This window comes from Bactrocera neohumeralis, chromosome 2, assembly GCF_024586455.1.
Source record: "Bactrocera neohumeralis isolate Rockhampton chromosome 2, APGP_CSIRO_Bneo_wtdbg2-racon-allhic-juicebox.fasta_v2, whole genome shotgun sequence".
Taxonomy (NCBI): Eukaryota; Metazoa; Arthropoda; class Insecta; order Diptera; family Tephritidae; genus Bactrocera; species Bactrocera neohumeralis.
Genome location: NC_065919.1, coordinates 48,985,404 through 48,998,327, shown reverse-complemented (window position 1 = coordinate 48,998,327; position 12,924 = coordinate 48,985,404). Strand labels below are relative to the sequence as shown.

General features: G+C 40.3%; 1 protein-coding gene across 2 annotated transcripts in view; it reads left to right on the top strand.

Moving 5' to 3' along the window:
- Positions 1 to 12,924, top strand: part of LOC126750928 (uncharacterized) — a 208,718-nt gene that overhangs the window by 127,763 nt on the left and 68,031 nt on the right. For both annotated transcript variants that reach the window (XM_050460742.1, XM_050460741.1), the window contains one exon: positions 1,715 to 1,963. In XM_050460742.1, coding sequence (XP_050316699.1) covers positions 1,715 to 1,963 — 249 coding nt within the window. The remainder of the gene's footprint in view (positions 1 to 1,714; positions 1,964 to 12,924) is intronic.

The following is a 12,924-nucleotide window of genomic DNA, read 5'->3' as shown; positions in this document are numbered from 1 at the left end:
ATTATCATCGACGTACGCCAGCAGCTGTACACTCTTATAGAATATTGTACCTTCTCTGTTTAGTTCTGCAGCTCGCATTATTTTCTCCAAAAGTAGGTTGAAGAAGTCACATGAAAGGGAGTCGCCTTGTCTGAAGCCTCGTTTGGCATCGAACGGCTCGGAGAAGTCCTTCCCGATCCTGACGGAGTTTTTGATGTTGTTCAACGTCAGCTGACACAGCCGTATTAGTTTTGCGAGCGTACCAAGTTCAGACATCGCGGCATAAAGCCAGCTCCTTTTCGTGCTATCAAAAGCAACTTTGAAATCGAAGAAGAGGTGGTGTGTTCCAATTCTCTTCTCTGGGGTGTTTTTCAAGATTTGGCGCATGGTGAATATCTGGTTGGTTGTTAATATTCCAGGTCTAAGGCCACACTGATAAGCTCCAATCAGTTTGTTGATGGTAGGCTTCAGTCTTTCGCACAGTACGCTCGATAGAATCTTACATACGATGTTGAGGAGGTTTGTCCCACGGTAGTTGGCGCAGATTATGGGGTCTTCCATTTTGTGGATTGGACAGAGCACATTTAATCGGCCGGCATGCTTTCGTTCAACCATATTTTACAAAGAAGCTGGTGCATGCACAGTTCTTCCCGGCCGTATTTTAATAGCCTGGCAGGCAATCAATCGACCACCGCCGCTTTGATGTTCTTCAGACGGGTAATTGTTAGTCGAACTTCTTCACGGTCGGGCATTAGAGCGTCTGCTCCATCGTCATCGATTGGGGAACCGGGCTCACCATCTCCGGATGTTATGCTTTTACTGCCATTCAGCAGGCTGGAGAAGTGTTCGCTCCATAATTTCAGTATGCTCTGGGTATCAGTCACTAGATCACTTGTAGGGGTTCTACAAGAGTATGCTCCGGTGTTGAAACACCTATAAGTGGTCGCATCTTTTCGTAGCTTATAGCAGCTGTATGTAAGGAGCATGAAATGTCCTCCCACGGTTCGCCTATACCAAGTTGCTGATGAGTGCGCTCAGAAAAGCGTTCAGCTGTCTGTTGTGATTACAGCTTCTTAGCGTCGAACCTTCCTTGTGTTTGTTGACGTGTGTTTTTTGCAGGGAACAAGACCGTGGTCCGAGTCCATGCTAGGACCTAAAACACTGCACGTCTCCCATCCCTCTATCACAACATGATCGATCTGGTTGGAAGCTTTGCGATCCGGAGACAGCCAGGTAGCTTGAAGAACTTTTCTATGCTGGAATGTAGTACTACATATAATCAAATTTCGGGGCCGCGACGAAGTCTATCAGCCGCAGCCTATTTGGAAATGTTTCATCATGGAGCTGCCTGTTAATCACTTTTCCAATACAAGCTATTTTGCGGCGTGTTCTCTACTACAAATCTAAGTTTTATGCGCTGCCTCAACTCGTGTGAGAATTAGTATCATTATGGCATAATTTCGCTCATTAATTCCTGCCGCATCCTGCCGGGTATTCCAGTTGGTGTTTTATTAAATTTACTCATTTACAATGCGACGCCGACAGCACTGACTCATTAATTTAATTAACTATATAATTATTACTTTTACGCGAACTTAGTTGAGGCAATTAACGCCTCATATTTATTTCTAGATATATACTGTATCTTTAACTATATATGTACATATGTATATATGTACTTATGGCTGTGTAGGTGGTATTTCTTATACGAAAGCATAATTTACTGTTATTGCAGATTATCAATTTTTGGCTTTACCACACGTCAACAATTCGAGGAGTACTTTATGACATTCCTGCTATTAATCAATAAAGTTTACGACGAGAATATGGTTGACGAGCAGGAGCAATTTCAAATAAGATCCACATGCTTGGAAGCGATTTTGGAACTTTTAATTACATATAAAACTTTTCCAATTGTGGGTAATAAACTTTCGCATTTTCATCATACGACACGGTGGACTCGCATTAATTGCGACAGCATTAGGTGAGTACACATACACGCACATACACAAATATTGTATATACATATATTTGGCTACACGAACTTACGAGTTCACATGCAAGAGATCGCAGCAGACACATTGTATATTTATAAGCGCACGCAAACACACACACACAAGTATGAGCGTCCAAAAGACTACATAAGCCAAAGTATGCCTGTGTGTTTGTGTGTGCGTGCCTGCGTTTGACTCGTCCGAACGCATAACTTTCAATTGTTGTTTGCTGCAGTCAAACTGTAGTTAACCGGCTGCTCGGCCAAACGCTACAAAAGCACCAAATACTGCCGGCGAGTGGCTCTCATAGTTGACACAGACTCACAGACGCTCTGCGTACTAAATTGCTCATTAGCAGCAATGCATAAAATTCTCTGGCGAAAAAAAAATGCAAAAAAATTAAGGCAGAAAATTGTGTCGTCCGTGTTGCGACAGTTCGTTGTTCAACTTGTTTGTGAAAATAGTTTTTGGTGAGTTCTCGGAGATTGGCAACTACCACGCGTAATGACAACCAGCCGCAGAGAACCATAAAAAACGAAACAAACTGCAGTGAGAGCCCTTAAAAGTTGAAAATTAGTCAAAGGTTTGTTACGACATGCAGTTTTTGTTGAACGCAATTTTTTCTAACCTGTTGCTGTTTTACAAATACACCGTTATATGTGGGTTTCTTGTGTTCACACAATGTACTGATTTTGGTGAAGTATCAATTCTCTACTCTAAAATTTCAAGGTACCAATTTAAATTGTTAGAAAATTGCTAAAACCCTGGCTACTGCCTCAGTACGCATTTTGTGTAGTACCCGGAAATTGTAAATAAAATGCAAAATATTTAATTAAATTATTTCAAAGTAGTCCCCATCAGTTGTAATACACTTATGCCCACGATTTTTCCAGTCCTCCAAACACGTTTCATAAGCACTTTTTGGGTTGGTCTTTAGCTCATTCTCCTTCATTTTGTTTTATCTCTTCGATCGACTGAAAAAGGGTTCCACGGAGCGACAATTTCAGTTTGGAGAACAAGGAAAAGTCACACGAAGCCAAGTCTTGTGCATACGTTGGTTGATCGATGGTACTCATTGTGTGTCTGGCGTTAAATTCGCTCGATGCGTTGCTACATTATCATCGTGAACAATCCATGAATAATTCTTTCACAAATCCGGCCGTTTCCGGATGTTCTCACGCAAACTCCTTAATACGCCCAAACAGAACTCCTTATTGACCACCTGTCTCTCCGGAACAAATTCATGTTGGACCAAATCACGAATATCGAAAAAAAAAATGAGCACCACCTTGATTTTGAGCGGCTTTGGCGTTGTTTTTTTTTTTTTCCTCCATTCCGTTGATTGTTGACTTGTTTGCATGTCAAACTCATAAACCCGTATCTCATCGGTGACTACAATGCTATCCATTAATATGCGATCGGAATTCGCACTGTTTAAACAGAAAATAATCAGTTTTATCGCGGCGAGTCTAGCAAGAAAACGTTTGATACCCAAAATATTCACCAAAATAATTCAAGCCGACTCGCCTGAGATTTCGAGCTCTCTTGCCATCTCTGTAACACTTGACTGACGATTTTCAAGCACCATATCCTTCACTTTTTTAATATTTTCATCAGTTGAAGACTTCCCCATGCTTAAACCTAATCTTTTTGTTTTTGTTTTGTTAGTTTATAAGGTCGATCGTTACAGAGATCTCAATTAACAGCTTAAAACGCTGGTCATTGTGGCACACAAAATTCTTCCATAATAGATCATAAGACCCTCATAAATCGAGAAAGCGCTTTGAGCCGAGATGTTTCAACCTCAGTCTTAAAAACTGTCTTATTGTGTCTACTTCTTTATACAACTTTGACAACTGTTACGTGGTAAGATTTTTATCCTTACCGCATGAATACCTGCTGTACCATGTTCAGGATGAACCCTTATGTTGTTGTTGTTGTTGCAGTGACAGAAATCTGCTGACAGTTCTTTGTTGGGTCCTTTCCGATTACGTAGACTCGACTGTCGTGGGAACGGTATGAATCCCTATGATTGCGATTGCTGGAAGCAAGCACTTGAGACAGACATATATTGAGTCCCGACTTGACCGATTGCATTCCGCCCATTAGATCAATACTATCCTCTGGAAATGTAATGAGTGTCTCTCTCTCTGATTCCCTCTCTTATCCGCCCTTTCTATTTCTATTTCTCTCTCTCTCTCTTCATGTTTGCATTCTCTGACTCTCTCTCACCATCCCTTTCTATTTCCACTTTCCTTTTTTTCTCTCTTCATCTTTGCTTTCCGCAAGTCCGCTGAAAGCCTTTAGTTGCATCAACCAGCACTTTGCTTGTCAACAAAGCGCCGAGCGTGCGAACCGGAACATTACTCTCGATATTTAGGACACTTATACAGTTGAGTCCGCATGTCCAACAGCAAAAACCATGCCCCTGGGCGTGCCATACTCAGTTTAATTGCGTTAATTTCGCAAATCCCCTCACTCATTTCGCTTTAATTTCTCAATCACGGCGATAACGCGCAACACAATTAACCCGTTATTATGCAACCACTGTGTGTGCCACACCTTGCCACACACGCCGCGCTTACTGTTGCTGGCAGCAAGACAGGCAATGAAATGAAATCATTGCCACGAGCATTCTTAACTCATTGACTCATTATGGCAGGCAAAAGGAAGTAATATATAACGTCAACGCGCACAACACAAACGACAACAACACACCATACACACACACACACACATGCGCATATTATACAAACAGATTTATTGTGCCAACGTGCGTGTTTATCCGCGCTGTGCGCCGGTATCCGCCTTCAAAGCGCAGACTGAAACAATGTAGACATAACTGTACAATGCACAGCGCAAACAAAAGCGCCGGCGAAGTGGCAGTAAATATTGCAAATGTAAGTAAGTGCGCCCGAGTGCATGTACGAGTGCACTTGTGTGCGTCTGCTTATGCGCAAATATGAGTGCAATGTCATGTAGGACCTAAGAACTTGTCCAGCGCTGTGATTCAGTTGTCGGTGCGTGCATAAAAGGGCGGTTTTCTCGGAGGGGTTACTGTGGGGTTATGAGTTTGCTTTAGAAAATAATTGGTGGCTTACTATTTAATATATTGAACTCTCAGTGGAGTCTGAGGGCAGATTTTCGGCTATGTAAGGTAAGATGGCGCCAATATGGCAGTGTATCACACTTAGATTGCTAAATACAGTCCTTTGTGAAGCCAGTTGGCCCCTCGGCGACAGCTCGGAACACAATTCTACTAAGCTGCTCCAGACCATGCAACTTCTTCAAGAGTTATTTAAAGCAATGGTCCAACCAACCAACTAAACCATATCACAAAATTTTCGATATTTCACCTAGATGTCTCAAAGTATGAGATCCGAGGTATTTTAGCCTTGATTTGGCAAAGACGATACTTTCGAGTAGACTGTGTTGAGATAATATTACCATATCTCACACATTTCAAAGCAGCTTATGTAACTGTCATCCGGAAAATATTTCATCCATTTTCACAACATGAGTCCCGATCGGTCAGTACCCAGTTAGAACTGCTATACCTACTGCATGGTGAAGCTTATTAAGCCTGTTCCTATTTCCTTCTGGGACAGAAGGTCTTTGCTATTGCACAACTGCTAGTATTAGATCAGCACTTGCTGAGCTTGCCTTAGACCCAACCAGTGGTGAGCTGGTGTGCCAGTAGCTAGTGAGACTGAAGCACGTGAAATTATGCTGTATTCAGCTGCCAGAGATAAGGTGTTGAGACCGCGCTTCACTACTTTCAAGCAAATAATTGTTGGCTAAAGTGAAGGTGAAATACCAGTAGATTATAGAGGACCTTCTGGTTGGTATATTTGGTACATTCAGCAGTCTTGAAGAGGTAAAGTAAAACTCAAAGAACTTTTCATTTCACACTAATACCGCTTAATTGGTTCTGGCAGAAGGTGACTTTAAAATCCTTCACCGTTGAAGCCTTGGTATATCTTACATCCGGAATATGCCGGAACCGGATTCATGATCATGATATCAACATCTCATTTTACTCATATTACTGAAAGAAAACCAGCTAATAAATTTCTTTCGGATCCAGCTTGAGAAACTATCTCAAACAACAGGTTTGGTGAGATATCTGATAAGATAAAGGGTGATACATGTCGAGGTTTCCTATCTTATTAAAAAAAACATAGAAATTTGAAATATAATGGGAAATGTTTACGAACATGCGAAAGAACATTTTTTGGCATTTATTTTTTGAAGATTATCTCTTTCAAATGTTGGCCGCGGCTACGTCTCAGATGGTCCCCACATGAAAAAATCTAACGATGTGATATCACACTGAGGAAAGTTCTCTGATCGCCATTCACTTGGGAGTGGCCAGAAACGATTCTTTTACTTATGACTCAAGCAGCTCACGACTTCCGGTATTTGAACAAGTATCCTCTGGGTAGCCTAAGAACATCCGTTTGAAGGCGAGCTAAAGTGAGAAGGCGAAACATCCCCTACATAGGGTTCTGCGCTGGGTTTGGGCCCCCCAACTAAAAAAACACCCCCAATGACAAATAACAAGCAGCCTCAGATGAGAGACTCCCCCCAAGACGGAAAAGAAGTGCGATGTGACCAAAGATGCCTTCTATGAGCGCTTGGAGCGCACCTATGAGAGCTGCCCGCACCGTTAGTTCTGCTCTCTCCAGACTGGACAAGGAATCAAAGCAAACGGGTATGGTAGTGAACGAGGGCAAGACGAAATATCTTCTGTCATCAAACAATCACCCACGACTTGGCTCTCACGTCACTGTTGACAGTGATAACTTTGAAGTTGTAGATAATTTCGTCTATTTAGGAACCAGTATTAACACCACCAACAATGTCAGCCTGGAAATCCAACGCAGGATTCCTCTTGCCAACAGGTGCTACTTCGGACTGAGTAGGCAATTGAAAAGTAAAGTCCTCTCTCTACGAACAAAAACCAAACTCTATAAGTCACTCATAATTCCCGACAGAAAAGTTCTGCGAAAGATTTATGGTCCTTTGCGCGTTGGCCACGACGAATATCGCATTCAATGTAACGATGAGCTGTATGAGATGTATGACAACATTAACATAGTTCAGCGAATTAAAAGACAGCGGCTACGCTGGCTAGGTCATGTTGTCCGAATGGACGAAAACACTCCAGCTCTGAAAGTATTAGACGCAGTACCCGCCGGGCGAAGCAGAGGAAGAGGAAGACCTCCACTCCGTTAAAAAGACCAACTGGAGAAGGACCTGGCTTCGCTTGGAAAATCCAATTGGCGCCACGTAGCGAAAAGAAGAAATGGCTGGCGCGCTGTCGTTAACGTGAAATTATCTGCTCACCGAAGTATTCTCTCAATAAATCGATTGATATGCGATGTGTGGGAAGTAGTGTCGTCTTGTTGAAACCAAATGCCCCCGAGATCACCTTTCAATTTCAGGCATCAAATCGAGTGGTTATCATGGCGCGATAACCGTCTCCATTGAGGGGTATGTTCTCACCGCCATAATTTTTGAAGAAATATGAAACGATGATTCCACTGGCCCACAAACCACACTAAACCGTTGCTCTTTCTGGTTAAAGTGCCAGCTCTTGAATCTGTTCAGGATGCTCTTCGTGCCAAATGCGGCAATTTTGCTTGTTTACATACCCATTTAGCCATAAATGGCCCTCGTCGCTGAAAATAATTTGGTTGGAAAACATCGAATCTTCTTGGAACTTTTCAAGAGCATGTTCTATGTTCTAAATAATACTGAACAAAAATAACATGACAAATTGACACGACTCAAGCGTGATCTGTCAAAACAAAGTTATTGAAAAAGCAAATCTACTTGGATCACTCGTTAGTATTAATCTTTCATTCCTAGAACCTATGATATCATTAAACGCAAAAAAATAAATAAGGAAGAAGACAAAAATTGTGACCTCATTTCATTCATCAAAGTTGTGGTGTAGAATTCTTACCAGACTTATTTTTTTTTTGTTTTAAGTAAAAATTTCAAAATCCCTCTTTATAAGATTTTAACGTTCACTCTGCTTCCATTTTCACCAAAAGGGGTGGAGTGGTGTGGCGCCTTAGGAAAACGCAATTAAAAAGCAATAATAAGAACGGCTTAATTACGCGCACTGCTTGTGATATTTACAACGCCATCATGGCATTCATATCTACATGTTATACAGGGTATTTCGTATGCCCATGCATATGCAGAGCACTCACTTTTGTTTCATTTGCCACTCGCAGGTTTTTTGTGGATATTTTAAGCTCAAAGCGAACGCTTGCAGGCAGAGGAAGCAATGAACATTGGCAGGAAATGAAAGGGGAAACGCTTAAATGCACTCGGCCGAACGCGCACGCACACACAAACGCATAATTCGTATGCTTCGTATGTGCTGCTACGCCCTCAGCATGATGTAAAACTCGTATGTGTGTAATTGTATAAGTTTGTTTTGATTGCCCTTGCACACTTATAGGCGTTGCAGCGCGCTCATTTGCCTGCTAACACATATTCGTTTCTTGCATCGCAGCAGAAAACAAGTTTGTAATTCCTCATTGCCGGAACCAACATGTTCACGTTTGAGTGTGTTCTTGTGGGTGTATAAACAGAGGCCAACGTCAGACTTTTAAGCTTTATGTGTTTGCATACAACATATTGTACAATTCCCTGCTATTAATTTTTCCAAAAATTGCAAAATTTCAAAACTTATAACAAGTTTTTCAATAAACAGGCTTAGATGTTGTCATAAAGAGAGCTGAGATATGAAGGCCTTATAATTCTTTGAAGTTGTGTCTGTAGCTATTCTTCTTTACCATGTGGGACGTTAAGGACGTTGACGTTATATCTCTGGTAACCATTAAAATCACGAAGTTCTGGATATTATACATCGTCATATAATGGTTTGTCAAAAAAGTCTTGCGGTATTTTTATTGAATTTTTTTTTTTTTTTTTTATTGAAATTGAAATGAATTTTTGATGACTCATACCCAGCTCTTGACCGATGCTACGGCTGCTGCTATGCCGGTCTCTTTCGACCAATTCAGCGATTTTATCGCAATTTTCGACGACAGGCCTCCGGAGCGTGGCGCATCTTCGACCTCTACACCAGAACGAAAACGTTGAAACCATCGTTGTGCGGTGGAAATGGAAACTGTATCGGGTCCATAAACTGCACAAATTTTATTGGCGGCTTGAGATGCATTTTTGCCTTTATCGTAGTAGTACTGTAAAATATGCCGTATTTTCTCTGTATTTTGCTCCATGTTTGTGACGCTATAACGAACGACTTAAAAGAAACGACACATCAATCAAACACGTGTTAGCGCGTGAAATGGGCTTTCCAAAAAGGTATAGCATGACCCGATGCGACGAATAAAACTAGAACCACGCGCTTTCAGCGCCAACTACCGAAAATACCGCAAGACTTTTTTGACAACCAAGATGAGTGCTAAGCGTACTTTCGCTAACCTGATTTTGTCTTTTAATTTCAAAATAGGCGCTCTTCCTAAAATATTCTTCCATTTCCACCTCAGTAATTACTGTTTGTCTCGAAGAAGTTATAATTATCATTTATTCCCGAAAAATTACGAGAGAAAAAGGTTCAACTCTGTAAATTTCTTACTCCCCCGTGTACCCTGAATTGGTTGTATTGCCCCAGGACCGTTTTCGTATTACTTTAGGGCAAATTTTTCAAGATGGTCTCATTTGCATGTCAGTTTCTACTCTCCCTGTGCCCAGAAATGGCTATGATTTCAGAGCCGGCATCGAGTTGTATGGTCCATATCCCTTTTTTATTGCGTAGTTCAAATTCCGTATACAAGGCAATTTTCTGCCAGTTTTCGTAGCTAGCTTTCATTTTTATACTTTTACAACCTGTTGCTACAGAGTATTATAGTTTTGTTCACCTAACGGTTATAAGTAAGTATCGCCTAAAACTAATCGAGTTGAATATAGGACTATATATACATATATAAATGATCAATATGACAAGAAAAGTTGAAATCCGGTGACTGACTGTCTGCCCGTTCCGTCGTCCATGCTCTACTGTAACTTGAGTAAAAAGAGACATCTTGATGAAATTTGGTATGCGCATACCTCTACAAAAAAAAAAACCAGTTTGTAGTAATCGGACCACTGCCACGCCCACAAAACGCCATTAAGGGGGTATTCTGGCCTATAAGCATGAATTTCAGGTACTTTTTAAAGTGTCGTAAAAAAAAGCAATTTATATTTTTACCATCCATTTTTTTATTAGTTATTTGTTAATTTTAGAAGAGTACAGAAAAAAATTAAAAACTAAAAAAAGTAAAAAATTTCAAAAATTATGAGCTGACGAAGTGGGGGTCTATAAAAATTTCCACGTGACCATACCCATGATTTCAACCCTCCTAGTTATCTGAAACCAAAAAAAAAAAGATTATTAATCTAGAATAATGTTGCAATTTTTTTCACAAAATGGCGACTGCCTGAAAAAAAGTTTTTGTGGATGACTTTTTCTGACTATTTCCAATTTTTTTTTAAATAATAAAAATGAAAATTTGGAGATGAGGCTAATTCCAACCATAGACAAGCCTATAAAGAAGACTCTATAAAAATTTCAAGTAAATCGGTCCAGTAGAACCTGAGAAATCGTGGGTATCGTTCCGAAAAAGTCAGTTTTGAGAAAAACGCGTTTAAAGTTTAGGAGACAATTCTAGTGAACACGAACGCCACGTCACAAAATCGGCTGTATCTCCGAAAATAAGTCGAATTTTGAAAAATGCTTCCAAGGTCATATTTTTAAAAGTCCAAACTTTCAAGATTTGCAAAAAAAATCGAGACAAGAATACCCATACCCCCTTAACCCAAAACGTAAAAAGTGCCGTAACTGAGCACTAAATTAAGATATAAAACTGTAATTTGGCACAGAGGATCGCAGTGTCAAAAACTACAAAAATTACCCCCGAGATGGTTTAAGACAGATTTTGTGAAGCCGAGGCCAAAATTGGACTATGGTCGTGGCACCGCATGCTTTTAGTTGAAATCACATATATTCACATATATCGAGACCCTCTCGACCGATTTCAACCAAATTTGGTACATGACAGTCGTCTTACATTTTTATGTTACAGTGTGAAATCGTACTACAAGCACGCCTAAGTACTTCCCATATAACACAATTTTAAATTTCATTTCAAACTTTCTAGTATACAAAACAAGAATCAATTAAGCGGTTACATTGGTTTCCTCCGGTAAAAAACCGCATTTTTCAAAAAAGAAATTTCTTATAAAAAATGAAAAATTTTATTAGAAATTCTTTATCACCAACACACAATATTAACAAAGAAATTCTGAAATTTTTGGAAAAACATATTTTAAAGTCGGCCATTGCGACGCCATTTCTGGTAACCCTTCGGAAAGAAAAAGATGCGCCCGCGTTGGCAGGATAAGTTCTTACAGGATCATCTTAAGTGAAAAATACGTTTTTTTAGGTAAAACCTTAACTTAGAACTTGGATGAAGGAAAAAAACTGAAAATTCGATTTTTACAAAAAAATGAAAATTTCAGAGAAAATTTTGCGACACTTTTTTTCAAATAGTTATAATCGAAAAAAACAAAAATCCTTCTTCCAAGTCTTTAAGTATTGTATTTCAAAGATCTGTGTCAAATTTAATTAAGATCGGTTAAGTAGTTCTTAAGAAATCTTACCAATTGACTTCAAAAACACGGTTTTGAAAAACGCTTTTAAAGACGGCGCACTTAGCTTAGCTAGCCTCGAGCGCACAAGTTCTCAAAACAGTATCTTCGAAACTATTAATCGTATCGTATTAATATAACAAAAAAAAAATAAATAAAAACCCCTAGGTACTGAATATGTGGACCCGATGCTTATAATTTCCAGCTTACCGAGAACTCACCATAGAGCGTACTTAACTAACAAACCTTATGTACCTGTAGATATGTCCCTGGCTTTAATCCTTGCAAGTTGCAAGCGTCTGAAATGATAGGTTATACTCTAATCTAGCTTTTCCTTACTTGTTGCTATTAGATTTTCCGTATTTAGTTGACCCAGCTTGTTTTCAAATGTTCTCCGTGTTTGCTTCTTTCCAACGATGTCACTTAAAAAAGGTACCATTTGCGTCATCTGGTTGGTCGTCTCTGTAAATTCTTGCAATACTTGCTGTTTTTCCCTTTTTGTACAGTAATTTTTGGAAATGCCCGTGAGCGGACAACATCTGTGTTTAGTTGTGGTATATGTCGACGTATTGTCTACTGTGCCACATCTCTATATCATTATTCAGTTTGGCGGGAAGATGGACCACCTTTGCGCTCCCTTGTTCACAGACCTTGTCAGCGTTCATGTGTTTACTTTCTCGCCTGTTGTCTTGTGGACGTTTGTATTTCTATTTCGTCTTTCTTCCATAACCAGTTTTGTATTTTCTCCATTACGAGTAGATCTACTGGGAGAGCGCCGCTTATTAATACCACTGCGGATTCGGAAACGGTGCGGTACACCGAGGTGACTCTCAAGGCTGCTGTTCTCTGCACCTTAGCTACTACTTTCCATCTGTTTTTCACGTTCAGTGTATTGGCCCATATTTCGCTGCCACTGACTGTTGTATCCATGATCAGCTTCCTTTTGCTGGCGAGCGGGTCTCCGGTATTTGCCATAAGTCTTAGTAGTGACATGGTTATATTCGCTGACTTTTTAGCAGCGTGCTGAATTTGTATCCAGTACGTCAGTTTGTTATCCATCCTTTTGCCGAGATATTTTAGAATTTTCGTCGTTTGGATAGTTTCTGAGTGAGCTTGTATGTTGACCACCAGCGCTATGTGTTTCCTAATAACCAGGATAAGCTCAGTTTTTTCCGCGGCTAAGTGTTCGCAGCATAACTTGCGTTAGTTTTCGTCCGGTTATGTCGGTATTACGTGCGGTTACGGCGGCGGCCATGCCGTCTGCATAGCCAAC